Genomic DNA, 15,780 nt, shown 5'->3' on the forward strand with positions numbered 1-15,780 from the left:
TCTCCACTGGTCTGTCAGGAGAGCTCCATAAACCTTATATAGATGGCTGAGCCTGCTACCAATGGAGGCTATGGCTGAAAACTGGGAGACAGCCAATGCCCATGTCTGTATCCCAGTTTTCCAGGCGATCCTTATGCTGTATCCACCTGCTGCACAGAGCCAGCAGACAGCGGGAGTCAGACGCCGAGATTTCTGGTTCATACGAACCAGAAATCCGTCAAGTTCGCCCATCTGTAGTGATAGAGCCCGGCCGACCCCCCCCCCCCCCCCCCCCCCCCCATAAAGCCCGGCACAATTAACCCTCCCTGCAAGTCCCTCTCCCGGACCAGGTCCTGGGGCGGAGGAATCACGGCCCGAAGCTTAGCACGCGTTATGCAAATCAATAGAGATGGGTCTGACGTCCATAGAAAATGACTGAAGCAGTCATTTTCTGTGGACGCCCCAGGACTGGGTCCAGGAGCAGGACTTGCAAGGAGGGTTAAGTATGCCGGGCTCAATGGGGTCGGGCCGGCTCTGCCACCTCTGGCAGAGCCACCTCTGGCAGAGCCGGCTCTGCCACCTCTGGCCACCTCTGGCAGAGCCGGGCTGACAGGTCCTCTTTAAGTCTGTAACTGAATGATGATGTCACAGAGAGCGTTCATACAGCAGTGTTTAGTCTGTCATTAAGTGTTGATCTTAAAATGTAAAGGAATGTTCCCACTACACAACATACACAAGCGGAAGCCGTGCGGCATACTTTACTTGAAATGTCTGTGCATATTTTGTAGTGGGAACATACCCTTAGTAAGGTGAGATTAGTCAGTGATGTCATCATGGTGTATATTATACCCGTTCCTGCTAATGGTTTTGTTGTGGTTCTGGTCCATGGATGTGTTCCCCACCAGTCATAGTCGCCATTATCAGGGTAGGTGCACACTACCGGCTTCATAGACACCATTTTATGGCTGGGCCGAATCCACATTCCACCAAAAGAACTGACATGTCTATTCTTTCGGCGGAATGGGTTTTTGTATTGTTTTTTGTATTGCTATTATTTAAGTGGTCGATAAAGCCATGAAACTCCCGCTCCTCACCATCCCAAACAATTAGAACATTATCCATGTACTTAAAAAAACACTTAATAAACTTGGTTAATGGATTAGATAGAGAAAATTTGAATTGACGTTCAAATATGACTAAAAAAATATTTGCAAAAGTACATGAGACGGGAGTCCCCATGGCCGTACTGACCAACTGTTTATACCAGGTACCTTCAAATTTAAAGTTATTATTGGACAAAATGAAATAAGTAAAGTAAGTAGAACATCATTAACTGCCTCTATGCCTGCTTCGTGAGGAATTCTGGTATATAGACTGTACTGTTGTACTGTTTTCTCCAATAAATCTATCCTTTTGCTCTAATATTGTACTAAATTACATATATCATCACATTCACTCATGTAAAGTATTCAATTCCAACACCAGCTTCTTGGTGCATTACTTAAAGTGAATCTGTACCCACTGCCCTCCCTATCTAAACTACTGGTAGCATTCCTTGGATGAGAAGTCCTTCCTGGACGTCTTTTCCAAAATTCTGCTGGTGCCATGTTTTGGGCGAAAAATCATCTTTTATTCCTCGGTAGCAGTGTCAATGAGGCGGGGCTTAAAGCGTTTATGCCCTAGGCCTGTGCCGCCTCTGTGGTGGTATTCTCCACCACCCCTCCCCTCGACTCTCACACCACAGTGTGGTGTATGTTTGTTTCTTCTCTTAAAACGTTACACTTGCACAGAATACAACGATTAAGTATCAAGTTTATTTCTATAGTAAACAGGCATCTATACAAAAATAGATTTTTTTATTGCAATAAAAACAGTAAATATGTTAATATACTATAAAACAGTACAAAATGTCCGACAATAGTTTTTTTAATTTAACAGACCGAGACAATGATAAATGTAACCAATTTATTGCTTGATAGTGGTTTAGTGGTTTATTTTGCCCCCACAAACACATAAGAATAAGAACCAGCAATGGACAGTTGACCCATCGTAACACATACAGGATGAATGCCGGCCGACGTAACGTCCATTAAAGACTTTAAATAGGAATCGGTATACAAAATATAAACACGGTTAAGAGATAGGTTAATAAATAAATTCTTGAAAAGGAAAATGTATCATACAAAACACAACAAATAAATAAATAAGTTAGATGCAATAAATAGATGCTGATGTCATGAGAGGACAGGCGACAGATTCAGGAGCTGAGAGTCCATGGTGTGGTGCTCTGTGTACTTTACTATAGTGACCATCGCCCTATCCTGTCAGCGATGAAGTGTACAACAATATACTGGCTTAGTGAATGCTACTGAGGAAATAGTCAAACAAAACACATTGATCGGATTTCCCTGAATGTCTTACTAGCTGATAACAGATGCTAGATTTACTAGGAGATATAGTAGTTTCATGGTGATAGAATCCCTGGAACATGTATGGATACAAACATAACTATAGATCAGTGGTCTCCAACCTGTGGCATTCTAGCTGTCAGGAAATATACTCTGATATCCGCAGCTGGGGACCCCTGAGATCAGTGTTATGCTGGTGGGCCGAGGTCCCACCAGTGTGGAATTGATTCTGGGGCGCGCCCTACAGCTACATGGAAATATGCATTTTCAGGCCTTATGCATAGACTTAAATAGGGAAAATTATACAGATATATAAATTACTACTAATTAAAAAATGAAAATCTTCCAGTACTTATCAGCTGCTGTATGTCCTGTATTCTTTCCAGTCAGACATCCCTGCTGCCATCGCTGTCCGTGACAGGAACTGTCCAGAGCATGAGAAAATCCCCATAGAAAACCTCTCCTGCTTTGGACAGTTCTTGTCACGGACAGAGGTGGCAGCAGAGAGCACTGTGTCAGAGTGAAAAGAGTATACCAGGGTATTCATCAGCTGATAATTACTGGAAGGCTGGAGTTTTTATTAAAAAAGAAGTATTTTACAAATCTATGGTCCCATACAGAGCCATGGGCAGTCTACGTGCCACTATATGAGGCATCTTCTATACAGCACACAATGGAACACAATTGTTTTGCATCTATGAGAAATCTGAATGATTTCATTGCATACAGATCCATAGAACCAGGAGATGGTATGAAGCACTGATATGCTTGTGTGGATGAGGCCTAAAGGTAGCAGCACATAATATTAAAAAACAATTCTAAGTTTCAGTCGGAGAAGAGTTTGGTCCCAGGCAGCTGAGTCAGATGGGATATAATGGGCGTGGGGCAATTGTTCTGCATCACAGAGCCTGGAATAACATTGTGAATACCCTTTCGTATCACGCTCTGGGGGTTGGACTGATTTGTTCTACTTCTTGGGGAAAACTAAAATGGGTTGGAAAATAATTCCCCTCATACTGGGAGCTAGGCCGCTCTAGGAAAGCCTCTGGGGGCAGAAATCTATCATTTTTATAATACCTAGTATATCACCTCCCCGAAGCAGAAAGGTTACTATATGTAAACAGTATACAGGATACCGGGCTGCTGGGGTCAGTTCTCTTGCATTCATTTACTGATACTTTTTGTTCTTTGCTCGTAACTTTTTGCAGTTCTGTCACTTCTGTTCCGTATTACTGTTAACATTTAAAGGGGAAGTCTGACCAGACCCAATTTTTTAGCAAGTGCTGGGGAGGATAAAACAAGTAATGTGCAGCCGCTCTGGTCCCTGGCTGGGTCTGAGTGGGGACCCAGGTTGTGGCCAGTCAGCGGCCTTGGTGGGGTTCTGCCTCGGTTGCTGACTGACTGAGCGGACCTCACACGTCACGACCCAGGTCCCTGCTCAGACTAGGAAGCGCCTGGAGACTGGAGTGGCAGTATGTGGCCACCAGCGTTGGAGCAGGGGAGGTAACAGCATGGTATTTCTTTTATCCTTCCCAGCACTTGCTAAAAAAATTAGTCTGCGCGGACTTCCCCTTTAACAATAAAAAAGGAAAGTGAATCCGCATATTCCCGCCTTGTCTAAAGAACTAGAAAGCAACTGCAAATAGTACAACATGGTGTAACACACAGGGACAGAATGCCTGTGTCTACATCATAGTCATATAAGGGGTTCAGTCTACATAGAAATTCACTTTAGGTTCTTCGATTTCTCCTCGTTTTTTTATGTTTTTGCCTCTATCTTCCATGTATTTGGTGGGTAAATACTGTCTTTTAAATACATTTTATATCTTATTTTTACAAATGTTTTTCCTTTACATTTGTGCACCAATTCCCTTCCACTCCGGTCTCTCCCACCAGTCACAGGTCCATACGTTGTGATATTCCTTTTATGAGACACCACAAATCATTGGTGGAGCCCTAGAGTTAGATCACAGGAATGGATGATGGCAGACATGGAGGCATCGTGGTTTTTTATAGGATTAGTTTGTGACTTTAAACGCTAAAATTATTCTACTTATTTGCGCACTACATTAATTATTAGCTTTGATGGGTAACAACTGGCTGGGAATAATTCATGGACATGTGTAGTAAAGTAGCTACCCATTGTTAAAGGGGTACTTTGGCAATTTTTTTTCTTTCAAATCAATTGGTTATAGAAAATTATGTAGATTTGTAATTTACAAATCTTCTGCACGTACAGAGAACCCCTTTGAGGTAACAAGAAACTAATGACATTTCCTTTAAACCGGCACTTTTTTGTATACTATGGCAGCTTTTCCTGACATGTTTTAAAAATGCAATGTGAACACAACCCTAACATAATTCATAGTCCCAGACCGCCACTTCATTCCTCTGCAAAGATCCTGTCATGGATGAGGCGTTTGTCAGTATTATTATGCAGTGAGGGCTGGTGCTGCCTCCGTGGGGTTTTCCCATGACTATATTCTGTAAATAATGGGATTAATAAGCACATGGTTGATTCTGATGGTGTTAATGGCTTTGACCTTTAGCGTAATAGCATACTGCCTGATTTATCTCCACATTCATAAGGGTGGGGTCAGATTATACCATGGGGCATGGACCTTGACTACACAATTGCATAGGCTGTATTGTTTATACTCACAGCTCGATTGCTACATCCCATTACATGTTATTGGGTGTGGTATTGGGTAAACCCTATACCTCGCTGCGGCGTCTGCGTATCATTGTTATAACATTTTATAATCCGTTTATTACAGAGAGTAAGGATGAGCTTGGGGAGGGAATGTGAAGTATGTGGGAAATCCATTAATAATAGTAATACATTACAGAACGTGCCAAGTCATACTATAGACTCCGCTGCTGAACTCTGAAGGATTACTGAGGCCCTTTTATCCTTTACTTTTTAGGGCCAAAATAGGACAAGTAGGAATTGCTATTGTATGGTCCCTGCATGGTCCATGTGTAGCAGGAGAAATCAGAAGACGCCTCTCTGATCTGGTCTTTGCTTTTCCTAACACACAGTCAGGTCTCATTGCAGTTGTCCTGCAGTGTGTAATATTAGGGTATGTGCACACTACGGAATCCCGGCAGATCACCCACCACAGATTCTGCAGCTTGCCCCGGCTTGTGGACGCATGCATCTCCACTGGTCCCATAGGCTTCATTCTATGGTTTGCCAGATTCCACCGTCGGGAAACATTCTTCGGACGGACAGCGGAATCTGGCAAACCATAGAATGAAGCACGTCTGCCAGCGTCTGCCAGCAGGGACAAGCTGCAGAATCCGCGGTTGGTGATCCACCTGGATTCCGTAGTGTCTACATAACCTTACAGTGAAATCCTTTCATTACTTTCTATTGGAAACAGATGTGATGCAGTTAAAACCACAAAGCAACCTGTGTTTTCACCCATAGAAATCATCTGAGATCCTGACTAGTGTAGGACCCCAGGGCTATGTCATATTGTTTGATGCACAGTGCAAATAGATTTTTATAGCTATTCCAATAACATATGGAAGGTCCAGAAAAAGAACTGTTCTACTTGTGTGATTCAGTCATTAAAGCTCTTTAACAATAACGTTCTGTATCATGAAGAGGTAAAGTATGTGTCTGGAGAAATCCGAGAAACATAGAAGATTGTCGGAAGAAAAAGACCTCCTGGTCCATCTAGTCTGCAGACAGCTGTTGTTGTAGTGTTGAGATCTCTATCCAGCCCCAGGGCGGTATCCAAATTCTGCAGCTGACGGGAATCAGACACAGAGCGTTCACGGTCGGATAATGTTGCCGAATCTGGACATTTTTACCGGTCCGCTTAACACTAGTTGTAAGGGTATATTCACATTTAGTGGTTGAGTTGCAGTTCTTGAACACTACAGCAAATAATTTACTGTCTGTATTGCAAATTGACGCAGGTTCTCAGCTAAACATTGTTCTCAACCGAGTAGCAAGAACTGCACCTCATCTGCTACATCTGAATAGATCCTTATTGTTCTCATTGCTGGGACACTATGTCAGACTGGACGTTGGATCTCTTTTCCTTGCCCTTTCTAGACTGTAGGTATAGAATAATTAGAGGGGTACTCTAGAGAAAAGAAATTAAACATACTGATGTCAGATAGACGTTATACAAATTTGTAAATTTACTTTTAAAAAAAGTTACTTTAAAAACAAACTTATCAGCTGCTGTATGTCCTGCAGGAAGTGGTGTATTGTTTCCAGTCGGACTCGGTGCTCTCTGCCGCCACCTCTGTTCGAGACAGGAACTGTCCAGAGTAGTAGCAAATCTCTCCAGCTCTGAACAGTTCCTGACATGGACAGAGATGGCCGCTGAGAGCACTGTGTCAGACTGGAAAAAAATATATTACTACATACGGCAGCTGATAAGTACTGGAAGACTTGAGGGTTTTTTTTAATAGAAGTGATTTACAAATCTGTTTAACTTTCTGACTTAATACAAAAAAATCTCTGGAGTACCCCTTTAACGTTCCATCATTATTTATAGTACTATAGGGAATCAGATATTTGCTATATGCATTAGCTGACCATAGAGAGCAGGGGAAGAGCGGGATATATTGGAGGAGATTAATCAAACATGGTGTAAAGTGAAACTGGCTCAGTTGCCCCTAGCAACCAACCAGATTCCACCTTTCATTTTCCAACGAGTCTGTGAGGAATGAAAGGTGGAATCTGATTGGTTGCTAGGGGCGACTGAGCCAGTTTTATTTTACACCATGTTTGATAAATCTCCCCCATTGTTTATAACATTCAGAACTCAATACATATTACTGATAGTACATGTGCCTTTCATCTGACGGTTTTGCAGTGTTCAGAGCATATATGCAGTGGTCAAAAGGGTCCATTTACACAGAAAGATTATCTGCCAAAAATTTGAAGCCAAAGCCAGAAACAGACTATAAACAGAGATCAGGTCATAAAGGAAAGACTGAGATTTCTCCTCTTTTCAAATCCATTCCTGGCTTTGGCTTCAAATCTTTGGCAGATAATCTGTCAGATAATCTCTCTGTGTAAATGGCTAATGACACAAACCTTTCTGGTTATCTGGTTACATAGTCCAGTTGGTAAACGTTAAGCATCTTGTTTCCAGCAGCCCTGTGACATTTCTATATACTCTAGTGTCTCAGTATATCAGATGGTGAGGATTACTGGAGCTCCTGCTGTCTATTACATGATATACCTCCACAAGACCTGGAAATACTGTATTCTGTCAGGTTTGCTCTACAGTCTGTGAAATCTTTCATTATTATCAATAAAGCTACAAAAAAAAAAAAAACCTTCCGCCTCTGCGAGAGGTTTTAGTAGCCAAAAACTCAATTACGTCGAGCCGGAGCCGGTTGTCAACCAAGTTTGTGCATTAAGACGACTGGTGAAACTTGTAGGACCGATGACATGGTGGGCATTTTCCCTTTGTCAGGAATGCCTTGTACCACTTGTGGCTCCTCGCTGCAGACTTGTCGACCTCTTCGGCCTTATGCTTCTTGGTCTGTTACCAGGAGCTGTGCGTTATTCCCCCTCCAGGTTTGTGGCCCGGTAAAGATCAGCTTCCGCAGCTGCAGTTAGCCGCTGACAACTTTTCTACTATTTGCCACTCATTGTTGATATCCAGAAACGATACAGGTAGATAACTGGTTGGTCGGCAGCAGGGCTGGCTGCTGACCCGCCGGTGCGAGCTGTGGGTGATGCGCTTGCTTCTCAGCAGGGTGGTCAGCGTGAGGTCGTAGTTAGTGGATTTTTGGCAGGACCCCACACAGTAATAAAATGTAATCAATTCATCAGAGTCATAGCCCAGCCCAAGGTCCCGCACTTTCACCTTCATACTATGTCTGCTGCAGTCTCCGTTTTTATTGCCGTTCTCACCTTTTCCAGTTTTCTTATTCTTCTTTTTACCTGTAGGAGAGCGTTCAGCACGGAATAGGACGTTGTCTGGCAAGTCGTCGTCACTCTGGCCTCTGGAGGTCATGTTCTCTGCAACATAAAGATGACATGTTAGTAAGGGTCATGTGTTCTCTTTGTCAGTCATTAATATGTAACACTTGAGAGTAAGGGCCAGTTCACACGGAATAAAACTGACGGAATTCTCTGCCGCGGAACCCCGCCAGCCTCCGCGTCATACTTGTAGTTTATGGGAGGCTTGTGCGCCTTCTCTCTCCGCGTGGAAGGATTGACATGTCCATTCTTCTGAGCGGAGAGGCGCGGAGAGAAGAGGCGTGCGAGGATCCCATAGACAGTAAGACACGGAGGCTGGTGGGATTCTGCGGAAATCCACCAGTTTTGCTCCATGTGAACTCAGCCTAAGGGTTTATTCCCACTCTCTGTAATCCATGGAGGTTACAGAGTGGAAACTGCATGGTGGATTCACAGCTCTCCTGGCGTCATGTATTAATATGAGACCAGAGCCAGTAGTGCTGACATAGGTTCTTCATTTCCCTTACCATTCTGGCCAGTAACAGCATTGCATCTCTGCTGTGCCATGAAATAGTGCTGGTGCAAGTATAGAGGACTGATTAGGGTGGCACTGTATATGCACAGGGGGAAGGGGTTATTGATGCACTGGCTTTTCAACTTGCTGTGTGAGCATAACTAGAAAAACACAGCAGCAACATAGCAAGGAAAGGGTTACACTAAGCATTAAACTGCTGTTGCTGAGATAAAAGGGAAGCCTTGATTTACATTTCAGGGACAATGTAAATCCTCTAAAGGATAGAGTTAGGATCACAGATGGCAGATATACAGCCCAGGCTCTATCCATCTCTCCTTCACATAGTACTAGCTAAGAGAGATTTATCTGACAGATTTTGGAAGCCAAAGCCAGGAATGGATTTGAAAAGAGGAGAAATTTCAGTCTTACCTTTATGACCTGTTCTATGTTTATAGTCTGTTCCTGGCTTTGGCTTCAAAAATCTGTCAGATAAATCTTCTGTGTAAATTCAGGCTTAAGCCCCTATTACTCTGGGCGATGCAGAAGAGCAAACAAGAGCTGTCAGCTCTTGCTTGCTCCTTGTTCCCTGCTCGCTGCTGGTGTTATTACACGTGTCAGCAGTGAGCAGGTAAGAGTCGGGGGGGGGGGGGGGCGCAGGGGGCTGCCCAGGTGATTTCTAGATCGTCCCGCCAGCTCATAAAAAATAGCAGCGGTCTGCTGCTGCCTCTCCTATTCCACAGAGTGACAGCAGCAGATCATTGCTATTTAGGTCATTTGTCTTTCAACATGTTAAAAGACAACTACAGACAACGATCAGCCGACATTGTCCATGTTGGCTGATCGTTTTTTTTATTACACGAGATGATTATATATATATATAGTAGATGATTATACATCAGCTGAATACGGCCGATAATCGTTTTGTGTAATAGGGCCTTTAGTCTCTTCCCACTTTCTATGTTTTTAGTCTCTGTTATCGGAGACAGATTTTCCCTAACAACAGCCAGTGAACATCTGATTAAAGAGATGCGAGACACCTGTTGCTCAAAACTTTTGAGCTGATCTTCTGGGGTATGGAGTCAGTTTTTACTAAATTATATAGTCTGCAAATATGTTAGGAATCACACAGGCTATCAAGCTGAATAAGGAACAAGGAGGCCTAATCGTTGCATTGTAAAAAAAATTTCATTACTCAATAATTCTTCGGCTGTAAAGGAGGCAACACAACAAGTACAATATAATAACAAAGGTGTTCAGAGCTTATAAGCAATATCCCTGGAGCCCAGTCCAATGATGGCGGGTAGGGTAGGGAAACAAGAGTTTAACGTGTTATATGCTACTCTTTCCTTTCCTGCGTTCTGGGCTAGAGATGTGGTCTCCAATACAAACACACACCAGCAGGGGGCCCTGCGTTCCACGTACAGTAGGTGTCTTTTACACTCCATATAAATGACATCTATTCTTCTTCTCACTATTGATAAAGTGAATGCCTCGTTGATGCATAGGTATTTCCATACTCTTTGTAGAAGCATACTTTACATTCTCTTTATATCATACTTTCTACACTGGACTCAATTGAGAGAAACAACAAAATACAATATCAATCACTTTACTCACCATACATTGGACTCCCTGGGGATTTGATGGTTTGTTCTGTATTCTCCTCCTCAAACAAGTCCATGCTTTTAGGGTCAACAGTTCCAAAGCTGTCAGACTCCTTTTCCATGTTGGACGTCCCCTCCATAACCGGAGAGGGAGAGCTGGTGGTTATCATGGCTGACAGAATCAGCAGTGATACTGCGAGAGTCCAGAGTGTTACCTGGAGAACAGAAAGGGGATGATACACGTTCATATTCCAGAAGGAAACTATCACTATAGCAAGCAGCCATAAGGGTTGTTATCTGGGAAAGTGATGGTAAAGTGCAGCTCCGCCTAAGCACAATTGGACACTTCACATCTAGATGTTATTTGCATATATTCTTAGTATCCGTTTGTAAATCCTTTGCTTTACTTGTTTGGTATTAATCTTGAGTTTCGTCATACTCCAGTTACATCCAGAGCTGCATTCATGATTCACCCCAAGACCAAGACCTTTGTTGTCATACTTCTGCTTGCATCACTGTGTAAGACACAGGTACATATGGAAATAACATTATCAGTAGTTTCCTGACCGACTTCCCTCATCTGGTAGACTAGCAAGAAGATGACTATTTTATTTATTTATTTTTGGAGAGACGTAATATTAATGTGACGACACCGTCACACAGCTACAAAACCAGCACTTACCTTACAGCTCCAGGGCGGGGTTGTCACAGACTGGGATCCTCTTCCCATGAACGGCTTGGGCCTGTCTGCAAACACAAAAGTATTGATCTCATTAGAAGTGAAGTTCCCTAATTCCATGTATGAATACTATTGGTATCACTAAAGGCCCTACTACACAAAGCAATTATCGGACGTAATTGGCCTATTATCAGCCATTACGGCCGATAATCGCTTTGTGTAATAAAAGGCAACGATCAGCTGTCATGAACGATGTCGGCTCATCATTGTCTTTCAACATGTTAAAAGACAAATTACGGCGATAGCAACGATCTGCTGCTGTCGCTCCGGTACTAGGAGACCGCTGCTATCTCCTTTGGGCTCCCCGGATAATCTGCACTTACCCACTCACTGTTGGCGAGTGTAATAGCGCCGGCAATGAGCGGGGAAAGAGGAGCAAGCGAGCGCTGACCTGACATGTCCACGCTAGCTTGCTCCCAGTGATCACCCTCTGTTGTAGGGGCTTAACAGTATATGACACAATAGAAACAGGGCAACATTGTTTGTACTTTCACATATGTATTTCAGCCATTGGGCCACCATCTATCAGACTTTTTTGGCATCTTGACGAAAAACTTTTAAATATTGTCTAGTACGTACTGTTCTTCTAAATACAGAACATTATGGTTCATAATTTTAAGGGGCAAAACGTCTCTGAAAATCTAAAATAATCAGCTAATTAATGGCATTTAATGGGGTTTTCCAGGCTCAGAAAAAAACAGTCTGCTTTCTTCCAGTTTGGGTGTGGGTTTTGCAGCTCGGCTCCATTGAAGTGAATGGAGCTAAGTTGTAATACCACACACAACCTGAAGACAGGGTGGCGCTGTTTTTGCTGTGTTTTGTCTAGTCCTGGATAACCCCTTTAACATTTAGGAGGCACAAGTGAGAAACTTGTGATACCCTGTTATACATCAGCTATAAGGCTCGTATTAAGCAGTTTTTGTCCGTATCGGCACACATATTGTAAGTGATGGTGTAATATTTAAAGGGTAAAATTTGCAAATGGCGCAGACGTAATTCACCATCGGAAGGTTTTGTTCTGGTGCTATGTAAATCTTATTATTACAAGCAGTGACATATATGTTGGTGAATATAATAATGATTATTGGCAGAAGCTCGGGGCGGATATGCCACACGCTGTAACAATGAGGGCCTTGTTCACACTGTGGGCCACACTCGTGGCCTTGAGGGAAACACATTTGTTTAGGAAAGAGGAAGAGACAACAAATTCACATTGTTCAGAACTCCAAAGAGAGTAAATATTATATTATTAAAGCTGTTTATTCCCAAGGAAACGGACGTCACTGGGTTTCCTAAACCTTGTCTTACAGCTCTCTGATCCAGCCTACAGTGTAAAGGATGGCGGAGATCATTCTGGTTGTCTTTTGCAATTGGGTTTGTTATTTTTACATCTGTAAAACAGATGCTCTCTATAGGGAGGGGTAAGCTGCAGTGGGAGCAATCTCGCTGCAGCTTATCTCTCTCTGAACAAAGGGGTTGGCAGTGATTTTCCATCACGCCCGCTGCCTATCTACTGTCAGTGGTTGTTGGAGACGGCCCCATACACCTAAAGGCCCTATTCCACGGAGCGATTATGGTCCGTATTCGGCCGATATTGGCCGCTACGGACGATAATCGTCCCGTGGAATAGAGTACAATGATCAGCCGATATCGTTCATGTCGGCTGATCGTTGAAGTCGCTTGTTTTTCAACATGTTGAAAAACAAGCGACTGATGCAGCAACGATCTGCTGCCGTCGCCCCGTTGAATAGGAGCATCGGCAGCAGACGCTGCTGTATCCTATGGGCTGCCCGGACGATCAGCGATCACCCGTGCACCCCCCCGCAGCTCCCCGCCGCCCCTCCCGCACTCACGCGCTCGCTGCTGCCGCATTGAATTCTCCACATTCTCCTCTCTCCAATCTGATTACAACAGCCAGGTTCATCTTTCTGTCTAGCCACTACACCAATGCCTTTGTCAGTGACTGCAATGGTTGTTTATTCACTACAGTATATAATGTATACTCTCACCCACAAAGCTGTCCAGAGTTCTGCACCTCCCTCATCTCTATCTACCACCATACGCAGGCTGTATGTTCTGGCATTAATTTAAAGGGGTTGTCCAGCGGAAATCTTTTGGTGTCAGAAAGTTGTATAGATATGTAATTTACTTCTATTAAAAAATCTCAAGTTTTCCCATACGTATTAGCTACTAAATGTCATGCGGGAAATATTGTTTTATTTTCAGTCTGACACAGTGCTCTCTGCTGACCTCTCTGGCCGAGACAGGAACTGTCCAGAGCAGGAGAGGTTTTCTATGGGGATTCATATAAAACCTAGACAGAGTTCCTGTCTCGGCCAGAGATGTCAGCAGAGAGCAATGTCAGACTGAAAATTAAACATTTTCTGTAGAACATACAACAGCTAATAAGTGTGGGAAGACTTGAGATTTTTTAATAGAAGTAAATTACAAATCTATATAACTTTCTGTTATCAGTTGACTTGAAAGAAAAAGATTTTCGCTGGACAACCACTTTAAAGCTAACATCCTCCATAATCCAACCCTTCCCCTCTTGTCTTCTAATCCAGACTCTTTTCATGCCCAGACAATCAGATGAATTGTCAGCATCCACAGTTTTACGTATGCCCTACGAAAACATATATTTTCTGACAGACCTACCACATTCTGGTACCTGTCTAATTTTATGACTAAACAAGTATCGGTGAACTATTAGCCTTCTATCAGTGTCCTGTCACTTGACCTCTAGGTTGACAGTTCTATTTAATTTACAGGTTACTCATGACCCTGCTAAAACCTATAGACCATACCTCTGTAAATATCACAGGCTTCTATCAAGGGTTGTACACAGCAAGTCTCAAACATTTCCAAAAAATTTCTGTTCTTTAAACATTTTTGGACTTCCCAACCATATTACACAGTGGAAGGAGTCCTATACAAGCCGAGCTGCCCTCATCACATAATATATGTAGCAAATATATGATATCCATAAGAAGAAAAAACACCTAAAGAATAGTATGCCATATAAAGAACCATCTATAATTTACGAAGTACCCTGTGAATAGTCCACAGATTTGGTGGGGTGGGGGGGGAGATTCGTTTTGTGATTATTTTGGTAAATTTTACATAGTCAAAGGAAAGATTGACTGCCGATTGTTTCGGGAGTTTGCAGAATTTCTTGTCCATCTTGTGAATGCAGTCTGCACTTTATGGCATGGTAGTCCCTCAGGTCACAAAGGTTAATTGCAGATTAACATTCTGACCTTTCCTCCATAAACCTGGTAGCAAACATTTCCATTCTGTCAGCCAAATTTTGACAAAAGTGACCATAAATTTAATCTTTAAGTCTGGTCACAGACAGATGACAGCTCCCCACCCTATATCTAACTGTATAACTGTATATCTGCGATCACCATAAAATTCTGTAAAAAATTGTAAGTATTAGCCATCAGAACTCTAGTTTTGTTGGCTGATATACTTGTGCTGAAAGGTGTAAAAAAACAGAATGGGTCAAACAATGAATATAGAGTAATAGTATTATATCACAATATGGGACACATTTTCCCGATGAGTAAAGTAGACCTACCATGTAACATAGGAGGATGGCTGGGTTACTCTGGTCCCTCAGGTCCAAGTTTTCATGTTGTTCTGGTCCCTACAGGTCCATGACCTCTCTGGCAATGACAACTACTGCTGCATGTTACTGAGCTGAGTCTGACACAGTCACCTCTGCAGCAAATCCCCATAGAAAATTCTATGGGGATTTGCCATTTCCAGTAAAACTCCCAAGCTCTAATAATCACCCTCCCCAAGCCTGGCAAATCATCCGATCCCCCCTATATCGTTGCTCAAGACCTTAAAATATATGCCAAATTATTAGACCTTAGTATTGCCCCTTTTTACCCTCTTTAATTAATACAGATCAGACCGGTTTTGTAAAGGGCCGACAGGGTTGTGACAACTCAAGACATATGTTGAACATTTTTCACCATATTCAACATTATAACATCCCCGCTTTGACCCTGGCCCTTGACGCCGAAAAGGCGTTTGATCGCATTAACTGGGAGTATGCGTTTTCGGCGTTGAGGGCCATGGGATTTAAAGGGAAATTATTATCGGCCATAACTGACCTTTACTCCTCCCCCTCCACAAGATTCTTCTCAAATGGATCCTTATCTGAATCTTTCCCCATAAGTAATGGAACCAGACAGGGCTGCTTCCTTTCCCCTTTAATTTTCATCTTATCCCTTGAACCTTAAGCTCAGGCCCTTAGATCTCACCCTAGCATCACTGGCATTCCAATTGGCCCACACTCTCATTTAATCTCCTTATATGCCGATTATATAATTCTTACAATCACTAACCCAGAAACCTCTCTTCCCCATATCATGTCTTTTATTGAATCTTTCGGCTGCATTTCCTACTACCACTTGAACAAACTCAAGTCCCAAATTCTGCCAATGAATCTCCCGGATCATGTTATAGATGACCTCCGTAAATCATTCCCATTTGATTGGCAGAAATTTTCTGTCAACTACCTAGGAATTAACCTTATTCCATCAAATCTATTTACTCCCAGAACTAAGTTCCATTCCTTG

The 15,780-nt window shown here is 42.8% G+C and overlaps 1 protein-coding gene across 2 annotated transcripts in view; it reads right to left on the reverse strand.

Moving 5' to 3' along the window:
- Nucleotides 1–7,137: 7,137 nt before the first annotated feature.
- Nucleotides 7,138–15,780, reverse strand: part of ARTN (artemin) — a 34,141-nt gene continuing 25,498 nt past the window's right edge. For both annotated transcript variants that reach the window (XM_069981272.1, XM_069981274.1), the window contains exons 3-5: nt 11,129–11,193; nt 10,460–10,661; nt 7,138–8,388 (exon numbers count right to left, since the gene is read on the reverse strand). In XM_069981272.1, the coding sequence (XP_069837373.1) occupies nt 7,961–8,388; nt 10,460–10,661; nt 11,129–11,193 (695 nt within the window). In that variant the 3' untranslated portion in view covers nt 7,138–7,960. The remainder of the gene's footprint in view (nt 8,389–10,459; nt 10,662–11,128; nt 11,194–15,780) is intronic.

The sequence above is a fragment of the Dendropsophus ebraccatus genome, chromosome 8 (assembly GCF_027789765.1).
Source record: "Dendropsophus ebraccatus isolate aDenEbr1 chromosome 8, aDenEbr1.pat, whole genome shotgun sequence".
Taxonomy (NCBI): Eukaryota; Metazoa; Chordata; class Amphibia; order Anura; family Hylidae; genus Dendropsophus; species Dendropsophus ebraccatus.